The sequence below is a fragment of the Lontra canadensis genome, unplaced genomic scaffold (assembly GCF_010015895.1).
Source record: "Lontra canadensis isolate GAN:19392208 unplaced genomic scaffold, GSC_riverotter_1.0 scaffold519, whole genome shotgun sequence".
Taxonomy (NCBI): domain Eukaryota; kingdom Metazoa; phylum Chordata; class Mammalia; order Carnivora; family Mustelidae; genus Lontra; species Lontra canadensis.
In genome coordinates, this window is record NW_022631510.1 from 28,587 (window position 1) to 47,645 (window position 19,059).

Genomic DNA, 19,059 nt, shown 5'->3' on the forward strand with positions numbered 1-19,059 from the left:
AGGGCGGGGTGGGGTGGGGCAAGTGGTTACAGGGGAGGCAGAGGGACCGGGCGTGGGGGAAGATATCGCCAGAGACTGGACAGCCCGACACACGTAGGCTAATCAGGTCCAATGAGATGAAAACGGGGGGAGGGGGGAATGGGGGGGGAACGAGGTCAGGGAGTCCGGAAGCCCAGGTGACAAGGGATCCAGCGGGGAGATGAGGGGGCCGTCGAAGCTCGTTGCAAGAGCGCAGGGAAAGAGGGTTACTCAGGGACGAGAGGCCGCCTCTGGGCGAGCAAAGCCCGAGGAGGCCAGGGCGCTCAGAGCCCGGTGAGCCCCCACGTACGGGCACGGCGCCCGGTCTGCCCGGAGCCCGCGGCGCGGCGGGAGAAGACAGGAGCGAGCCCAGGCGCCGCCGCCCGCTGGCGCTAGGAGGGCGCAAGCGAACAAGGCGCCTTTGAGAATCAGCCGCCCCCCTCTTCCTCCTCCGGCCGGCCCCGCCCCCAGGCTGGCACACCCTCTTCCCCCCTCCCCGACAAAGCGCGCCTTGTGTCCCCCACCCTGTGCCCGCCTCTCCAGCCCCAGGGAACCTCGGCGGCGGCGTCAAGGGAGCGCGCCCGAAGCTCCCGACCGGATAACCCCCTACGCGCGCGGCCAATACAGTTACCTCAGTCCAGAAAACAGCGATTTAATTTGAAAGCTATTTTATGTGTGAGTGAAAGAGAAGGGAAAGGAACCCCAGAGAGAAGAGCTGCAGGGCAAAAGTCATGCAGCCCCAGCAGGCCATCTCTGCAGGCTGACCATCCCCCCTCAATTCTCAGGCCAGGGTCTTGTGTCCCCCAGGCTACACTGTGTGTGCCCAGGTCTGCGGGAGGGCTGTGAAGGGAAGGGCCTGAGGACTACTCACCAAACCATCCCCGCCCCACCCTGCCAGCACACCCCAGGCCCCTTCCCCTAGTTAGACAAGAAACGGTGGGGGAAGGGGTTGGGAAGGCCAGTGCTTGAAGGGCCCCGGGGACAGACCATCTCAGGGCCCACCCTTTCCCAAACACCACCTCCACCACTGGCATTTCTTAGTCAACCTGGGAAAGTACAGTACTTCTTTGAGTCTAACTGCAAGTCTCTATCCTCAGAGGAAATTAAAAATAGCAGATGGGTTCCTACATCTCCACCCACCCCTTAACCACCATCACCTTTTTATTTTTCAGTCTGATTGCAGCAGGAGGTGAAGTGTGAGAGGGACTCTGGACAGGAGACAGTGACAGGGCCCCTCCCTCTTCCAGAGTAGCCCCCACCTGCCAGGCTACTGTCAAGGCTGGCAAGGCCTCAAGGAAGGCCTGTCAGAGCACTACTCCCATGTCCATCAGTTTGGGGGGCCTGCCCCCCGATATCCATCTCTGAACGAGTTCCCATTTTCTCTCTTCGCATGGGTAGCTAAGTGAGGCAAGATGAGAAGGAAGCAAGGTCCTGTGAGCAAGGCCAGTGCTTTGTGCTGGGGGAAGGAGAGATCGTTCCAGGCAGGGGGTGAGAAATCACCCCAAATCATGGCAGACCCAGACAAATTCAGAGACTCAAGGCCATTGAAGAGAGAGGTCCAGCCCTCACAAGGATCTGGGGTCCCCTCTGACTTGGGATATCACGCAAACCCCCTGGAGGGTTTATGGATCCTCTTGGAGGTCTCAGCTCTGCCCTCTACACCTCACCCCACCGAGATTCTAGGGCATGGCCCCTCCCCACCATGCCCCAAGGCCAGAGTCCCCCTTGGATGCGTACTCCTCAGGTGAGGAGCACCACATTTGGGTCTGGGCTCAGGCCAGCTGGTGGGGAGCCTCAAGCATCTCCATGAGGAAGGTGTCAATGGGGGTGTCTCCAATGAGCTTGAAGAAAAACAGATGCTCTAGACACTTAAGGCCAATGGACCTGAGGGCAGGAAGACGTAGCAGCAGCTTGGCAAACCTGAGGGAGAAGCAAGAGAAGATAGCTGGAACCACATGGGCCCTGAACACACCCTCATGGCACCCAACCCCTCACCCCCACAGCTCCTTCTCACCGTCCCTGCTGCTCAGGGTACTTCTGCTTGCAATAGGTCTCCAGTGATGCGTACACTTTCTCCCGCAGAACCTCCACCTCGCTAGGATTGGAGAGGCCCTTGGCATCTGGGATGGCAGGGAAAAGAGGGGGAAGAAGGAAGACAAATCAAGTCAGAACAAATGTGGAGATGCAGCCCACACAATGTCCCTTCTGGGCCCCACCTACTGGGCCTTTACCAGATGCCTGGCAAGGGAAGCAGGGCAAGTTATGGAATGGGGTCAAATGGGAGCGTATCAGTGGATGTGGGTTTTTCTTGGTCAGCTGGGAGATTGCCGGGTTGAGGGGAATAGCTGGTAACTTAGGAGTCTCTGGAGAAGAGGAGGCTCCAAGGTTGCCTTGGTCTTGAGAGATAGGGGTGATCCTCCTCTTACCTGGATTGAACAGAATGATTGCCCTCAGGCAGCCAAGCTCTGTCTTGTCCATCCTCATGTCACGCATTTTGGACACTAGCTCTGTCAGCACCCTGGAGAGGGACCTGCAGGTCACTCAAAGGTCACAGCTCAGCCAGCCTTGGACACGGACCAGCCTATAGCCCCACCCCCTCTACCTACAGGCCAGCCCAGCCGAGGGCCACTGACCGATCGAAGATGGCTCCCACGCCTGCAGAATGGGCAGAGTTGCGGTGCACATGAAGACCTGTGGCGAGGAGGATGCCATCTCGGACATCAATGGATCGGTGGGAGAAGGAAGCAATGAGAAGCTCATTCCAGCCTGGGTTGGGGCAGCAAGGGTCAGGAGCCAGAGATCAGACCATGGGATTCAAAGCATATCAGGGGAAGAGAAGAAGAAGTGGTGAGGTCAATGAACTTGGGCCCCTTGGTATATAAGTATGCACTGGGGTCACTGAAGGTCAGAAGGTGAAGTAGGGGTCATATGTCAAGAGCTCAGGGGGATCCAAGGTCACTGACCTGCCCGGAGCAATATGACCTGGTCATCCAGAGGCAAGGAGGAAAAGTGTGGGATCCTCTTCGCCCACTCAACAAGCGTGAATAGCTGTTTGTCAGCTGCCTGACAGATGTTAGTCACGGGGTCATTTGGCTGCGGGGGATGGGGGGTAAGAGTTATGGAAGGTCTGGAGGTACAGTGGAAGCCCCCCTTGTAAGAGGTTTCTGACATCACCTCCTTAAAGGAGTCTCCCTTCAAAACCATCTGAACCAATCCTTGTAAGTCAGGCTTCTCCTCTGGCATTCGTGAAAACAATTATGCATTTAGAACTTGCCTGTGGTTCCACCACTGGGTTGTTTTGGGATGGGGACAGAGAAAACTATCACACCCACCTCAGATGTTTGAGAGACCTTGTTTGGCAGTACTTCCAGTCCCAGGCAGTGTTGGGAGGGAGGGTTGGGAGGGGAAGGGAGAGGAGAGGGAAACAGAACCAACCTAGACTCCCACCCCCCCATCCCCCATCAGGAAAGAGACTGGATTGACCCCATCACTCACGCTGCTGCCGCTACCCCCGGTTCCCCCAGGACCCTCAACGCCCTGGTCACTCTTCTGCTCCACAGCAAGCTCTGCCTCCAGGATCCTGTCCACAGGCATCTCCTCGGGGGCTCCCCCAGCCCCCTCCCCATCCCCGTCCTTGTCCTTCCCCCGCTGACGCTCCTCCTGTACCGCTGGGGGTGGGAAGAGGAGGAAAAGAAAAAGGGAAAAGTCAATAGTCAGCGGTAAGGGGTTCTGAAATGTCCTTAGGGCCTTATCAAGGTTCTCATGGCCCTTAGGAAATATTTATAGGAACTGGGGAAGTCACTAGCAACTGGGGACCAGGGGCAGTCTGGAAGCAGGGGTTATAAAAGGGCAGATAAATAAACCAAGAAGGAGGAGGGGAAGGGACGGTAAAGGATTAGGGAGAAAGTTAACATTTAAACTGAGGACCAACTACATGCTAAAAAATATGAAAACACATTTTAATATTCCCTCAATTATTGTGAGAATCCTGTGAGCTCTTATCCCTGTTATTAAAGATGAAGATTGTAGGGCTTAGAGAAGTTAGATAGCTTGTCTAAGTTCACATAATACACAGTAAGTCATCCATCTAAATCCATGTGTGCCTGACTGCAAATCTGATGCTCTTCTGACTCAACTAAGAGGCAGTGAAAGGATCACTGGCCTGGGTCTTCAAGGATGGGTACTGATCCCCCCTTTGTTACATGACCTTAGGAAAACCAGGCCTCAGGCTCATCTAAAAGGAAGGATTTGACCAAGATACTCCAAAGTGTCTGAAAATTCCAGAATCACACTTAAGAAGATAAAGAAAAGGAAGGCAGCCCTGAGATCTTCAGTAAAGTCTATAACTTAAGAGAGTAGAGTCCCAGACTTTGGAGGAAGAACCATAGATAAGCAATCATTGTATCAAGGAGGAGCGACTATTCAGGTAACTGAAGGGGAGAGAGAGAAGCTCATCGTGGCTCAGGAAATGTTAGCCTACCCTAGCACGAGGGAGGGGAGGGGTCATAGGAGCAGGCAACAGAGGATACCCCCTTTAAGAAGGAAACTCAGGGACAAGAGCTGATGAGGAGAGAGAGAAATCAAATATCGCCCTCTAGAGGAGGAGAGAGAACAGTCCAGTCCTCCTGAGAGGTATAGTCCAGGGTTTTCTGCAGTCTCCCTTCACCTCCTCCCTCCTTTCCCACAAGGTAGCCCAGAAAGCTTGGCTGACTCAGGCCCTTACCCTCCCTCTTCATGCCGGTGGCCAGGCACTTCTGATAGCGGCAGTACTGACAGCGGTTTCGCTGGCGCTTGTCCACGGTGCAGTCCTTGTTGTCCCGGCACGAGTAGGTCAGGTCCTTACGGATGGTGCGCTTGAAGAAGCCTTTGCAGCCCTCACAGCTGTAAACCCCATAGTGTTTGCCTAGAAGGCAAGGGGAATAGCACCAACAAGGCTGCACGTAGATCCCTCACCATTAAGTCTCTTGCCAACTTCCCCCCAGCAAACTTAGCTTAAATACATTGTGTGTTTACCAAATCCAGAGACGGAGGACCCAGACATGAGGGTCCTCCTCATTGTTAACTGTTCAAAACCCTATACCAACCTCCTCTTTCCTCTGACCATCCCCCATGCCATATTTGAGCTTCAGGTCCCTTACCTATCACCAGGCTTCCCCCCCACCCACCTGCTCCAGTGCAACCCCATGAGCCCCTGGGAATCCCACAGGTGATGGTAAATGTCAGACACTCTCTTTCTTCCTCTCTGGTCATCCTCTGAGCCCCATACCTGAGCTTCGGTCCCCGCAGATTGCACATAGCCGTTTGCCAGCCCCAGGGCCACCTGGAGGGGGTGGACAGTGCAGGCCCCGAACCCCTAAGACTGGTGGCTTCACATCTTCAGGCGGGCCAGACCCACCCCCAGGGAGCGACACTGTTGAGTTAATCTGGGATGGGGGGAAATAGGGAAGTCACAGGGAGACTCATTGGGAAGGAGAATCTCTCAGAGGTCATGGAAATCATCCCTTACCACCCAGGCAGGGCCCTGCATTGCACATTACAGAGGACATTATTTACACTGCAGTCTACGTGAAGGGGAACCCCTGGAGCACAACCTCAAAGACGTTAGGCATACAATTCTCCCTGAAATTATGCAATACAGGGGCCCTGAAGGGCAAGTATCTCAGGATGGCAGATGGGACAAAAAGGGCAAAAAAACCTGATAAATGAAAGGGACATCAGAATATTAAGGTTCTTTTACAGGGCTGGGGAGGAAGCATGCACTGAAAGATCAGTCACCTCAGGAAGGGCAAGGGGTCTCACAAGGACCACAGGCCTGCCAGGATTAGAGGACTGGAAGGTCAGTGGGCCATGGGGAAGTTCACACAAGGATCTGGGGTCACAAGGAAAACAAGGAAATGAAAGTGGAGAGGCAGTCAGTGAGCCATGACCTCTCACCTGGGGACTGCTGACAGGCCCGGAGAATCCTGGGGGAGCTGGAGGGGGCAGACCAGGGGACCCCATGGAAGAGCTGATGACAGGGAAAGGGGAGCCCAGGGGGGGGGGGGGGATCGGGGGGGGGGGGGGGGGCCCCAGAGCCTCCAAGGGAGGAGGCTGCTGAAGGGGGTAGGGGTAGCCCAGGAGGAGAAGAGGGAGGGGCCCCCTGGGGAAGGGGATTTGGGGAGGAACTGTCTGGGCTTCGGGAGTCTGAGGGAGGGGTACACACAGGCAGAGAGACACACAGACAGAAAGACAAAAAAGAGAAAATGAGTCTTAGATCAACCAATTGGAGACTTTAATTCTCTAATCCCCCACCGCACCCCACCCCAACCCATCCCACTCATCCTCATGTCCAGAAACACCCTGTTGTCAAACAACAGTTTAACTCCGAATTGTGGTGAGAGGAGGGGGTTGACAAAAGACAGGCTAGATCACGCGAGGGAGAATTCCACGCAATGCATTTGGTCACCCCAAGTCAGACATGTCTTATGTGGGTGGGGCAGCACGTGGGGTGGAACTGACGGCCCCTCCATTCCCAGCTTGTAGCCGGACTGTACAAGGAAAAGAGGCGGAAGAGACCCCTCCTAGACGCAGGGTCTGCCATCAAGCGTCCAGAGTCCCCAAACTCAAGGACTCGTGTCCCACGCCCGGGACCTCCAGATTGCAGGGCCTCACACAGCCAAAGCTGGGAGGGCGGAAGCTCCCCCTCCCCGCCCCGCCCCGGGGGGGAGGGCGCTAAGGCCCTCGGGAGGGAGGGGACGCATGTTTACAAACAAGGGGGCGGGAGCGCCAGGGAAAGCGCGCCAGGGGACGGGGGGGGAGGGGTCGCAGATAACGCGGTCACTGGTTCGCCTGTCCGTCCGCTAGGACACTCACCCCGCCCGCTGTCGCCCATCCCGTCCCGTCCAGCCTCCCCCGGCTCCGGCTCCGGGGTTTGTTGCTCTCCGGCTGCTGCCGCCGCCGCCGCCGCTGCGGGATCCAGCCAGGGCCGTCGCCGCCGCCACCGGGAGGCGACCCCACAATGCATTTCTTTTCGCACCCCCACCGGCCCACACTGCCCTGCGGCATGCCGCTCGGGTAGGAAGGGCGGGCGAGCAGCCCAAGACATGATTCTTGGCTGAGTGCAAGGATACCAAAGAGGTACCAGGGATTCCCAAGTATTGACCAGGGGACTAGCTGAGCACGAGGAAGCCCCAGAGGAAAAGACTCTGGGCTAAACCGGATCAAATTAAGCGCTTCGCTCTGCTCTGTACCAAAATGACAGCACCGACATGGCAGCCATCTTGGTATAGACGGGAAGTCTCCGCGCTAGTTCCCGCCCCCTCGTCTAGTTGGAAACGGAGGAGGCGGTCTCCTCGGCCCTGTTAGCCGGCCTCGCCCAGCCTTCCCTCAAATAACCTCCACGCCCGCGCATGCGCGCCAGAGCAGGCGGCTAGGCCGCCACCCGAGTGCCGCCATATTGGTAAAGGTATTGGGACCGAGGTGGGACGGAACTTCCTGTTCTCGCGGGAGCCAGAGGCGGGACTGCCACGTCCGAGCAAACCGGGAAAGGAGAGGATCCCGAAGCCGGTGAGAGAGAATTCCCTGCTTTACCCTACCGTCCTTTCCAGACCTTTTCCACTACCTAGTGGATCATAGAGACTAGGGCCCAGAGAGTCCGTAAAGTAGAGAATCAAAGCCTAGAGCGGTGTCCCGGGGGCCCTATATCCGGGAGGGGGGTTGAGATAAAGAGACCGAGTCTTGGGAACAATGTGGGTGGGAACAGCGGAATGTGGTAGCGGCCCCTAGAAGTGGACGGAAGGCACGAACGGAGTAAAACTGACACCTCATAGGTGTAGAGTTGAGGGTCAAGTGGAGTCACTGTCTCTGTCCCTCTGGTCAGCGTGATGGCCAGAGGCCAGGGGGCCCCCCACTGGGTGGCCGTGGGACTGCTGACCTGGGCGGCCTTAGGGCTGCTAGTGGCCGGACACGGGGGTCATGGCGACCTGCACGAAGACCTGCACGAGGACTTCCATGGCCACAGCCACAGGCGCTCACATGAGGATTTCCACCATGGACACAGTCATGCCCATGGCCATGGCCACACTCACGAGAGCATCTGGCACGGGCATACCCACGGTCACGAACATGGACATTCACATGAGGATTTGCACCATAGCCATAGCCATGGCCAATCACATGAGAGCCTCTACCACAGAGGACATGGACATGACCATGAGCACAGCCATGGAGGCCATGGGGAGTCTGGGGCTCCAGGCATCGAGCAGGACATGGACACTGTCACTCTCTGGGCCTATGTGAGTCCCCAGGGGATGGGGGAGAGAGGGGCCGGTTCTGGATTTTTGGGAAACCCCGCACCGCTTGACCCCTGACTCTTTCCCTCACCAGGCACTGGGGGCCACCGTTCTGATCTCTGCAGCTCCATTTTTTGTCCTCTTCCTTATCCCTGTGGAATCAAACTCCCCCCGGCACCGCTCTCTGCTCCAGATCTTGCTCAGTTTTGCTTCAGGTGGGCTCTTAGGAGATGCCTTTCTGCACCTCATCCCTCATGCACTGGGTAAGTTATTTTGGGCCACTATTGTAAATCTTAATATTTTATTCTTTAGGCAGAAGGGTTCTTTGCCCTTTTTTCATCTCTTACTATCCAATATTCCCCCAAAGGCATGCCACTTGGCCAGGGTATTCTCTCATTTGACATCTCCTCTCCCTTTCTCTAGAACCTCATTCTCACCACCCTCTGGAGCAGCCTGGACATGGACACTCTCACAGTGGTGAGGAAGGAGTGGATGAAGATGTGTTGGGATGTTGGGGAAGGTCTTTCCCTCCCTCTTCTCCTCCTGCACTTGGGGGAGAGGAGTCTGGAATCCACATCTCCCTTAATGTCTCAATGCCTCTGTTTCCAGGCCAGGGCCCCATTCTGTCTGTGGGACTGTGGGTCCTCAGTGGAATTGTTGCCTTTCTTGTGGTGGAGAAATTTGTGAGACATGTGAAAGGAGGACATGGACACAGTCATGGACATGCTCATGGTCACACACAGGGAAGTCATGGGCATGGAAAACAGGGTAAGTCCCTTTCCTTAAAAAGCATTTTGCCTGCCTTAGAATCCCCTTATTCTATGGCTCTTAGGTAGGAGGGAACTTCCCTTTTGAGTACATTTTTGGAGGTCTCTGTTCTCCACTTTTACCAACTCCTTCCCGCAGAGTGTCCTTCAAAGGAGAAACAGAGTTCAGAGGAAGAAGAAAAGGAAGCAGCTGGGTCTCGGAAGAGGAGAGGAGGGAGCACAGGGCTCAAAGATGGGCCAGTGAGACCTCAGAATTCTGGAGAAGAAAAAACAGGTTCAGGTGAGGGACAGAGTTATTGATAAACTTGGGCCAGGAATATTATGTTTCACGTGGAATGTGCATTGTGAGTAATGGTAGGTGTCCGGGAAACGTGAAGGGGCTGGGTGGTGAAGTGATCTCTGGAGGGAGATGTGATAATGGCTGACCAGGGCTAGAATTAGGAGTGATAGATATCTCTAATTATTTTGTCTTCCTTTCCGCTTGTACAAGACCTGCGTGTATCAGGGTACCTGAATCTGGCTGCTGACCTGGCACACAACTTCACAGATGGTCTGGCCATTGGTGCTTCATTTAGAGGAGGTCGGGGGCTTGGGATCCTAACTACAATGACCGTCCTGCTACACGAAGTGCCCCATGAAGTCGGGGACTTTGCCATCCTGGTCCAGTCTGGGTGCAGCAAAAAGCAGGTTGGTGATTTGTGCATCAGACATGATTGCCTCAAACTCTTTATCTCCTGCTCACCCACCCAGAATCCACGATCAACTCTCATTAGTTCCAAACAAGCTGTACTGTGAGGAACAACAAATCCTCCAGAAATGAGGGGGAAGAAATTCTCTCTTCAGTTGTGGTCTACAAACCATCTCAGTGGTTTATGAGGGTCTTTCACCTTGACCTGTTCACTCAGAGTCTGTCTGTAGGTAGGACCTCTTTGATATTTTAAGATTTTTCAGAAGTGTCTATTCTAGATCCTTCTCTTTTTGCCTCAGTCTTTAGTTCTCTAAGACATGCACCCTGCCCATATGTACCTATACCCCACCAAACATGACTAACTGCTGATCATCTTTAGATGCTGCTGAGTACCTTTCTGTCTTTTCTGCCCACCAGGCGATGCGTCTACAACTACTGACGGCAATAGGGGCGCTGGCAGGCACAGCCTGTGCCCTCCTAACTGAAGGAGGGGCAGTGGGCAGTGAAGTTGCTGGTGGTGCAGGTCCTGGCTGGATTCTGCCATTCACTGCAGGTGGCTTTATCTACGTAGCAACAGTGTCCGTGTTGCCTGAGCTGTTGAGGGAGGCGTCACCATTGCAGTCACTTCTGGAGGTGCTGGGGCTGCTGGGAGGAGTTGCCATGATGGTGCTGATAGCCCACCTCGAGTGAGAGGTGGGGTAAACTGTCCCCACCCCAGTCCCAAACCTCTAGCCTCTAAGTCCTCCAGGTCAGGGGTCTGTGGAGGTTGGGGGCCCTCACCAGGGACATCTGGCAAAGGAAATTGTATCCTAGAGAAGTGGTGACTTTGGCATTAGGGCCATCAGGATTTTGCAGTGTTACAGGAGCTGCAGAAGTGAGAGTGAGAAGTCAGAGGGACCATAGTGTAAGTCATGTGCTGACCATGTTGTTGGGTTTGGGGGCTAAATGGGGCCATGAAGAAGGCTGGAAAAGAGAGCGGGTGATGACAGCCTATGCCGTGTGCCCTACCCAACCTGTTTTCAGAGGACCAAGCTACTACACACAGTCTTCTTCCAAGGTCTGCCTCCCCCTCCCACCTGTTGGTGGAAGCTTCAGGGAAGACCAGAGCCCTGGACAGAGCAGGTAGCAGGAAGAGCCGGGGATGTACATCAGTTAAACATCAATCGTGTGTCCTGATTTGGGAGTGATTGAGGGGGTAGGTGGGTTGCTAATCTCCTGGCCCGATTTTTTTTTTTTCCTATTCTTTTGATATCACTGTTTGAATCAAGAGGTAGGGGTGGTGACCGGAAATAAAGTCCTCGGATCTTCCGCCCCACACGCGGTCTTTTGTCTTTTTTGGAATAAGGGCCCCTCATCTCCCCATTCCCCAGGCCCCCAAGTGGCGGCGGCTGGCCACGCCCCCGCGGTGGGAGGTCAGCCTGCGCTGGTGGCCACAGATGGCCCAACGCCGGCCTGGCTTAGATTGGCGCGTCTTTGCTCTTGCCACGCCCCCTCTGCGCTAGGATTGGCTCCGTACTGGGTGCCCGCCCACCCGCCGCCGGACATGGCGTCTAAGCTCAGGCTCCGCTCCGCGCTGGCCCTGGTCACAGGTTGAGGGGAATGCCCTCCTAGGCGGGTTGGGGTGCTTGAGTGTTGTCGGGGCGCCCCCTCCGCGTCTACAGTCGCTGTGACCTCTGGCCCCCGGCCCAAATTTTACTAACTTTGCGCCCTGTCGACCTCTGACCCCTGCCCACTCCCCTTTTCCCCCTCCCGCGTGTTCTTTCCCACCTCAGGCGCGGGTAGCGGAATCGGCCGGGCCGTCAGTGTGCGCCTGGCCAGAGAGGGGGCCACTGTGGCCGCTTGCGACCTGGACAGGGCGGCGGCCTGCGAGACGGTGTGGCTGTTGGGCGGGCAGGGGAGCGAGGAGGTGGCGCCCGGCGTTACCCACGCCGCCTTCCAGGCTGACGTGTCTGAGGCCGGGTCGGTCAGGCGCCTGCTGGAACAAGTACAGGTGAACGCGACAGGACCTCGCCCTCTTTTAAAGAGACGACGTTGCCTCCATGCCCCGGCTGTACTTGGGTTTTGGTGTGTAATCACCCCCTTCCATAGGCCTGCTTTTCTCGCCCGCCATCTGTCGTCGTGTCCTGTGCGGGGATCACCAGGGATGAGGTTCTGCTCCGCATGTCTGAGGATGACTGGGACAAAGTCATAGCTGTCAATCTCAAGGTGGCGACCTCTGAACCTGTGGCTTCTAGCTCCTCCAGCCTGGGGGAGGGAGCTGGAAGAAGACTCTCACTCCAGCTGATCCTTTCTGCCTTGTTACTCTTTCCTCACCAGGGCATCTTTCTAGTCACTCAGGCTGCAGCCCAAGCCCTGGTGTCCAGTGGTTGCCATGGGTCCATCATCAACATCAGTAGCATCGTAGGGAAGGTCAGATTGAGTTGGGATGAGGTCAGCCAACTAGCATAGAGAGGAGAGCCCCTCCTTGGGACTCTTGACTCATCTCAAATCTCTGACTCACCTATAGGTGGGGAACATGGGACAGACAAACTACGCAGCATCCAAGGCCGGAGTGATTGGGCTAACCCAGACTGCAGCTCGGGAGCTTGGACGGTTGGTCAGACATCCCTGGGGGTACAGAGGGATTTGCTGAGGTGTGTGGGAGGTCTGGGGGGCAGGTCAGTACTCAATCCTCTCCAGAGTCAGCAGCCACTCTCCCTTCCACAGACATGGGATCCGCTGTAACTCTGTCCTCCCAGGGTTCATTACAACACCCATGACACAGAAAGTGCCACAGAAAGTGCTGGACAAGGTAGGAGGCTGTGGACAGAGGGCAGAATCGTTCCAGATACCCAACATCTCTGGGCTTCAGAGAGAATCTGGGCACAGGGCCTGGCAAATAGTAGATATTTAATAAGTGTACAAGGAATGAAGACAAAAGAAAAAAGGGTCATAGACTCAGCCTACAAAAAAAAATCTGTAAAAAAAACTTTCACCCACTTACGAGTATTTTCTTACAGGTGATTGGAATAATCCCGATGGGACATATGGGGGATCCTGAGGGTGAGCACTGAATGAGGAGGAGGCCCTAGGGAAAGGGCCTGAATGAAGAGATCCCAAAATTTGTGGTATCTGAGAGGATATCATTAGGATTGGTGGTTGGAGTTTGTGTGTTGGTGGGGAAGGGTTCCGGTGGGAGGTGATGGACTTTGGGTCCATGAGAGTGAGTAGGATTCTGCCTTCTTCCCACCATTCCTGTAGATGTGGCAGATGTGGTCGCATTCTTGGCATCTGAAGACAGTGGATACATCACAGGGGCCTCAGTGGAAGTCACTGGTATGAGGCCATCATGGGGAGGGAGAGGGAAGAGTAGTGGAACCCAGATGATAAGAGAAAGCAAGTAAAGGGATTCTGGAGCCACTGAGGGAACAGCAGAAGTTCCCATAGGCATGGGACCGAAGTGGGCGCCCCCCAGCCCATTTGTCTCCACCTGTGCATCTGTCCAAATGTTTCTGCCCCTCCCAGGAGGTCTTTTCATGTAACTGCCTCACGGACCCTGGACTCTGCTTACTCCCCCACCACTCTACCCGGCCTCCTGCTGACGAGGACTCTGAGTTCCCAGGCTACAAAAGGGGTGGCAGTGTATGGCTCTGAAATGCTGAATATGGGAGGCAGGGGTGCTTGTGACCCTAATAAATTCCAAATCCTCTTCCCTGCCACCTCCGGTTCTTCTTGTGTCTAAGCCCTCAGACCCCCTCCCCTTCCTCCTCCTCCTCCCAGCCCCCTCCCTTCTGCTCTCCTCCAGCCCCTTTCATCGGCTGGTCCATTCCCCTAATCCTGGCCCCCTCCCCTTTCTCTCCACCTTACAATAGCTGCAGCCGGCCTGGGGTCGGGTGGGGGGGATTAGGGGAGGGGGCCAGGATTAGGGGAATGGACCAGCCGATGAAAGGGGCTGGAGGAGAGCAGAAGGGAGGGGGCTGGGAGGAGGAGGAGGAAGGGGAGGGGGTCTGCGCTAATCGACTCTGGAGCCCACATAAGGACTGGCCACGGACTGAAGGAGAGGACAGGGAAGTAGGGGGGGAACTGGGGGAGGGGGCGAGGGGACCCACTGTTGCCTTGTCCCAGAAACAGGCTACCCCCCTGGCAGCTGCAGCCCAAGTCCGGGAACCCCAGCTCAGGCTGAAGGAGACAGGACGCCCACCACGGTCTCTTTCCACCACCCGCACCCCCCCTCCCGCCCCGTATCTCATCCCCTGCCCTCAATGGGGATCGCTCTGCCCCTTCCTCTTCTCTTTCCTCCCCGTCCCCTTCCTTTACTGCAAAGTCCTGGAGGAGGCTCCTGCCCGCTTCCCACTCCAGACATTCTACCCCTTGTGCCCCCACCCACACGCGCACACCCCCTCCCCTATAGGGGCCCCATCTTGTGTCTGTGTCCCTGCTTCCGCGTGGTGTCTCCGTTCCCCCGTTCCTCCCGTGCTCCTCCCTCCCCCGCCCCGGGCCGCGGCTCTTGATTGTCCAAACGCAATTCTCGAGTCTCTGGCTCTGGCCGAGAGTTGAGTCTGGACGTCCCGAGCCGCCGCCCCCAAACCTCGAGGGGAGAGCGGGTCGGAGGGTCTAGGGAGAGCCAAAGCGGAGGGTGGAGCAAGTCCCCAGGGTGGTAAGGGGAATCCCGGGTTCATCCGGATTTAGTTGCATTCACAGGACTGGAGGACTGAAGCGGCCAAGGATCCTTTGCAGCCTTCCCCCCCTACCCTCCCGGGAATGCCGGGCTGGGGTTACAGAGAAGTGGGGAGGGGGGCAGCTGTTCCCCAGAGCCGCTAGGGGACGCGGAGTGGGGGAGGTGGCCCCTTTTCCAACCTTCTGTCCCCTCCCGGGGTTCAAGAGATCCCAGGCCCCGCCCTCCGGAGCGGATGCCTCGGGTGGGGACCTCGGGAAGAGAATGGTGGCTAAGGTTGGCAGCACGACGGTGCCGGCCGGGCTACTGAGACCGGGGTCCCCACGTAACTCGGGACTCCGGGGACGCCGGCTCTATACGCGAAGCGGGCGTGTCCCGAGGGCGGGGTGCCTGGGCGCCCACGTCGCGTCCCACCCGAGCCCCGAGTGGCGGTGACGTCTCTGCTGACGGGGGTGGGGGGTGTAGTTGAGGGACAGGCGGAAGTGACGTAGGGCCCCAGCGCCCGGGCCATGGCGGCGGCGGCGGCGGGAGCTGCTGTCTGAGCCGCGGCTGCGGACCGAGGGATTTGGGGCTGGGAGCCCGGGCCCTGGGAGAGGCGCTGCGGCAACCGGGGCGCGGACGGCTGGAGCCGGGTGAGGGGCAGAGCGGCGCGGGGCGGAGGGGGGTGGGGGGAGTCACCGGAGGGGCGGGGTCTGCGCGAGGGCGGCCCCCCTAACACTCCTTCCCCCTTCCCCCCCCCCAGCCTACCTCTCCTCCTCCTCCACCGCGGCGGAGCCCTAGTGGGGGGTCTGTGCCCGGTCACCATGACGACGCCGGCGAATGCCCAGAATGCCAGCAAAACGTGGGAACTGAGTCTGTATGAGCTCCACCGGACCCCGCAGGTGACAGGGACTCTCCCTTCACAGCTTACTCCCTTTCCCAAACCTTTGAATCCACAGACCCCATCCCGCAGCCTCTTTTCCGTTTCCCTGCCCCATGTCACAGACCCCCTTGGTCCTATCTTTGAATCATCTTAATCTTTTCCAAGCACTTCACGTTTACCTCATTTAATGCTCACATCGGCTAGTGCCACAGACATAAAGCACGTATGACTTCCTTCATCTGAAAGATAGTAAACAGACAGAAATTACCTTCACTGTTCCTCAGCTCCATGTCATAAGTCAGTGCCTGTAAGAATCACCCCCCAAGTTTATTAAAAATGGAGCCTCTCGGCTGTCCCCCACCGACCAACGTTCTGATACAGTAATGAGATGAGGCCCCAGAATCTGCGTTTTAAGCACTTACCCTGGGGGATTCTGATATAGGTTGAACCTGGACCCACTTTAAGAAATTCTGTAGAAAAAGCCCTCCCCAAATTCCAAATCTGTGCCACCCCCACCCCCACATCTCTCGCCAAACCTCCGATCCTTCTGTTGCGAAGCTCCTACTTTTAGTTCATGGACACTAATCCTTTCTGTTTTCCATTCTCTCCAAGTCAAAGCTCCTCTCTCTCAGAATTACCATCTTCCTCAAGTGGCCAACATGGGGTACCCAGATTCTGCTATTTCACTGTATTTCTCAAAATTCCCATTCCATGGACCACTTACTTCTAAAACCCCTTTCCCCCCCAACCCACCATCGTTTCCACTCACTGATGCCTCCAGGAAGCCATCATGGATGGCACAGAGATTGCGGTTTCCCCTCGGTCACTGCATTCAGAACTCATGTGCCCCATCTGCCTGGACATGCTGAAGAATACAATGACCACCAAGGAGTGCCTCCACCGATTCTGCTCAGACTGTATCGTCACGGCCCTTCGGAGCGGGTAACAGGAGGGATGTGTTTGAGATGGGATGAAGGGTACAGAGTTGGGGCCTCAATGCCCCCGCAGCTGACTGTTCAGAGCCTCCTCTCTCCCATGCCAGGAACAAGGAGTGCCCTACCTGCCGCAAGAAGCTGGTATCCAAGCGGTCTCTGCGGCCGGACCCCAACTTTGATGCCCTGATCTCTAAGATCTACCCCAGCCGGGAGGAATACGAGGCCCACCAAGACCGGGTGCTCATCCGCCTCAGCCGCCTGCACAACCAGCAGGCACTGAGCTCCAGCATCGAGGAGGGGCTGCGCATGCAGGCCATGCACAGGTTCGGGCCGGGAGAAAAGCAGTAGCAGGGCTGGTGGGACAGATGCGTGGGTCAGACTCCTGGTGCTTTCTTTGCTGCCTGCCAGTTTCTAAGCCTTAGCATCCTAATAGCTAGCCCCAGCATGATTGTCAAAGCTTGGAAGTCAGGGGCGTAAATTGCAGCTTCTTAGTAGCTGGCACTGCTATCCTTAAGAAGAAAACAGCTCACCCTCTAACTTTTTAGAAGTTAGAGCAGTGGAGTGATTTCGAGCATAGACTCTGGATTCACACTGCTGGGAATTAAATGACCTTCTAGGCCAGCATTGCTCAGTCTTCAGTAAGAATCCAGATTACCCAAGGGTCTTGTTAAAAATGCAAATTCTAATTCAGTGGGTCTGGAGTTGGGCCTGAAATTCCACATTTCTACAAACCTGTGCTTCTGATTCTTGGGAGTCCATGAGGAGAGTCAAGGGGCTATGATCGCAGACAAGTTATTTAACCTCTCTAAGCCTCCGTTTCCTCAACTATAAAGAGAATATAATTCCTTGCTTCTAGGATTTGTACTGTGTGGGCGATCAGTGCAAAATACTTAGCAGTGTGCTTAAGCATATAGTTAGTATTTCATAAATATTAGGTGTCATCAGTAATATTTCCCTGATCTCTTGTTCTCTCGTAAGTTTAAAGTCTAAACCCCTTATCCTTGGTGCTTTCTAACTTCAACCACTTGCTTCTACAGGGCCCAGCGTGTGAGACGGCCGATGCCCGGGTCAGATCAGACCACCACGATGAGTGGGGGGGAAGGAGAGCCTGGGGAGGGAGAGGGGGATGGAGAGGATGTGAGCTCAGACTCCGCCCCTGACTCTGCCCCAGGCCCTGCTCCCAAGCGACCCCGTGGTGGGGGCGCAGGGGGGGAGCAGTGTAGGGACAGGGGGAGGTGGCACTGGTGGGGTTGGTGGGGGTGCCGGTTCTGAAGACTCTGGTGACCGGGGAGGGACCTTAGGAGGGGGCACCCTAGGCCCCCCAAGCCCTCCTGGGGCCCCCAGTCCCCCGGAGCCAGGTGGAGAAATTGAGCTCGTGTTCCGGCCCCACCCCCTGCTCGTGGAGAAGGGAGAATACTGCCAGACTAGGTGAGAGCCCTGTCTTTCCCCTGACCTCTGAGAAACCAGAGATCACATAGACTTCCATCAGAAGTGGGCTTCACCCAAACCCAGCAAGAAACCCTAACCCAGAGGCCCTGTTGGAAAGTTCCCTACTTCCCTTGTCCATTTAAGGTTTTCTGTGCCCTAAACCTACCCTCTTTCCCACTTCAGGTATGTGAAGACAACTGGGAATGCCACAGTGGACCATCTTTCCAAGTACTTGGCCCTGCGCATTGCCCTAGAGCGGAGGCAGCAGCAAGAGGCTGGGGAGCCAGGAGGGCCTGGAGGGGGCGCCTCTGATGCCGGGGGACCTGATGGGGGTGGTGGAGAGGGTGGGGGTGCCGGAGGTGGTGACGGCCCTGAGGAGCCTGCCTTGCCCAGTCTGGAAGGTGTCAGCGAAAAGCAGTACACCATCTACATCGCCCCTGGGGGCGGAGCCTTCACGGTGAGAGCCTCTGAGGGCAGTACTGTAAGAGGGAGTGCTGGGGAGGGTGGTCTGGGGCCACACAGAACCATGGATCCCGACCTTCTAACTGGCCCACCCTCCTCTCCCTGGACATCTCCCATCTGTGTCTCCTCCCCCATCACTCCCTGTGCCCCTGCTTTGCCTTGCCCCAGCTCTTTTATTACTCTTTTTTCTTTCTTCCTCCCTAGGTAACTTCCTACCTTATTCATATCCTTTACCACCTTCTCCAATTTTCTTTTTTCTTACCCTGCTTCTCTCTCTTCCACCCTCTCTGTAGACACTGAATGGCTCCCTGACCCTGGAACTGGTGAATGAGAAGTTCTGGAAGGTGTCCCGGCCACTGGAGCTCTGCTATGCCCCCACCAAGGATCCAAAGTGACCCCATAAGGGGACAGCCAGAGGATGGGGACCATGGGGTGTCCCTATGTCCTGGCCCACCACCCCCAGCTTCTTTGTCCCCCAGTGCCCCCCCCCCACCCGGCCAGCCAGCAAGAGGACACAAATGAGGACAAGTGGCTTTTATACAAAGTATCTATATCAGATTCTTCTATATTGTACAGAGCGGGGCATGTACCCCCATCTACTGCCTTTTCTATTGCTTCCCCCCCCCCACCCCCTGCAGCCTCCCATCTACACAAGTTGTTGGGGAAGGTGAAGAACCTTCCCCTTCATGCCCTCCTACCAACAACAACAAATTTGCTTCTTCTCCTCTTTGAAACCTGCAGTTCTGTGTCTCTGTTCATCAGGGGTGTACTAGAAGGGGAAAACCAAACCAAAACAAAAAGACTGGGGAGACAAGCCTGGAAATCATGTGGAAATCAGCCTTGGAAATGGGGAGGAAATGCCAACAGTTAATCACGGTGTGTAAATCCCAATTTTCTGAACCCCAAGTCAACAGATATGTATGAAAATAGTGGGGCACAGTCTGTGAAGCTGGAAGAGACAGGGTGAAGAGCTGA

At 56.1% G+C, this 19,059-nt stretch overlaps 4 protein-coding genes across 6 annotated transcripts; 3 read left to right on the forward strand and 1 right to left on the reverse strand.

Annotated features, from left to right (window-relative positions):
- Positions 1 to 654: 654 nt before the first annotated feature.
- LOC116863096 (retinoic acid receptor RXR-beta-like) lies at positions 655 to 7,295 on the reverse strand. Its single transcript, XM_032850598.1, has 10 exons — positions 6,871 to 7,295; positions 5,953 to 6,201; positions 5,285 to 5,441; positions 4,742 to 4,921; positions 3,514 to 3,686; positions 2,982 to 3,111; positions 2,652 to 2,784; positions 2,445 to 2,548; positions 2,033 to 2,138; positions 655 to 1,938 (listed from the first exon to the last, which is right to left on the reverse strand). Exons 1-10 carry the CDS (start codon positions 7,060 to 7,062, stop codon positions 1,791 to 1,793), a joined length of 1,572 nt encoding a protein of 523 aa, XP_032706489.1. The 5' UTR covers positions 7,063 to 7,295; the 3' UTR covers positions 655 to 1,790.
- A 157-nt stretch (positions 7,296 to 7,452) lies between these two features.
- LOC116863095 (zinc transporter SLC39A7) lies at positions 7,453 to 11,060 on the forward strand. Its single transcript, XM_032850597.1, has 8 exons — positions 7,453 to 7,563; positions 7,877 to 8,291; positions 8,383 to 8,551; positions 8,712 to 8,765; positions 8,898 to 9,056; positions 9,195 to 9,335; positions 9,546 to 9,742; positions 10,161 to 11,060. The coding sequence occupies exons 2-8, from the start codon at positions 7,881 to 7,883 to the stop codon at positions 10,431 to 10,433; spliced, it is 1,404 nt and encodes a 467-aa protein (XP_032706488.1). The 5' UTR covers positions 7,453 to 7,563; positions 7,877 to 7,880; the 3' UTR covers positions 10,434 to 11,060.
- Positions 11,061 to 11,192: 132 nt separating this feature from the next.
- LOC116863097 (estradiol 17-beta-dehydrogenase 8) lies at positions 11,193 to 13,441 on the forward strand. Of its 3 annotated transcripts, XM_032850600.1 has the most exons (9): positions 11,224 to 11,332; positions 11,516 to 11,733; positions 11,832 to 11,948; positions 12,060 to 12,152; positions 12,250 to 12,335; positions 12,450 to 12,534; positions 12,743 to 12,785; positions 12,984 to 13,058; positions 13,248 to 13,441. In XM_032850600.1, exons 1-9 carry the CDS (start codon positions 11,287 to 11,289, stop codon positions 13,262 to 13,264), a joined length of 780 nt encoding a protein of 259 aa, XP_032706491.1. In that variant the 5' UTR covers positions 11,224 to 11,286; the 3' UTR covers positions 13,265 to 13,441. The 3 variants fall into 3 exon arrangements, with proteins under 3 accessions (XP_032706493.1, XP_032706492.1, XP_032706491.1); XM_032850602.1 differs by lacking the exon at positions 12,743 to 12,785 and having other exon boundaries at positions 11,193 to 11,332; XM_032850601.1 differs by lacking the exons at positions 12,060 to 12,152; positions 12,743 to 12,785 and having other exon boundaries at positions 11,223 to 11,332.
- Positions 13,442 to 14,532: 1,091 nt separating this feature from the next.
- LOC116863094 (E3 ubiquitin-protein ligase RING1-like) lies at positions 14,533 to 18,818 on the forward strand. Its single transcript, XM_032850596.1, is given in 8 exon segments — positions 14,533 to 15,029; positions 15,140 to 15,278; positions 16,041 to 16,201; positions 16,302 to 16,517; positions 17,232 to 17,400; positions 17,402 to 17,622; positions 17,806 to 18,079; positions 18,378 to 18,818. Coding segments are annotated over 7 exon segments (1,221 nt in total). The 5' UTR covers positions 14,533 to 15,029; positions 15,140 to 15,200; the 3' UTR covers positions 18,480 to 18,818.
- Positions 18,819 to 19,059: the final 241 nt, after the last annotated feature.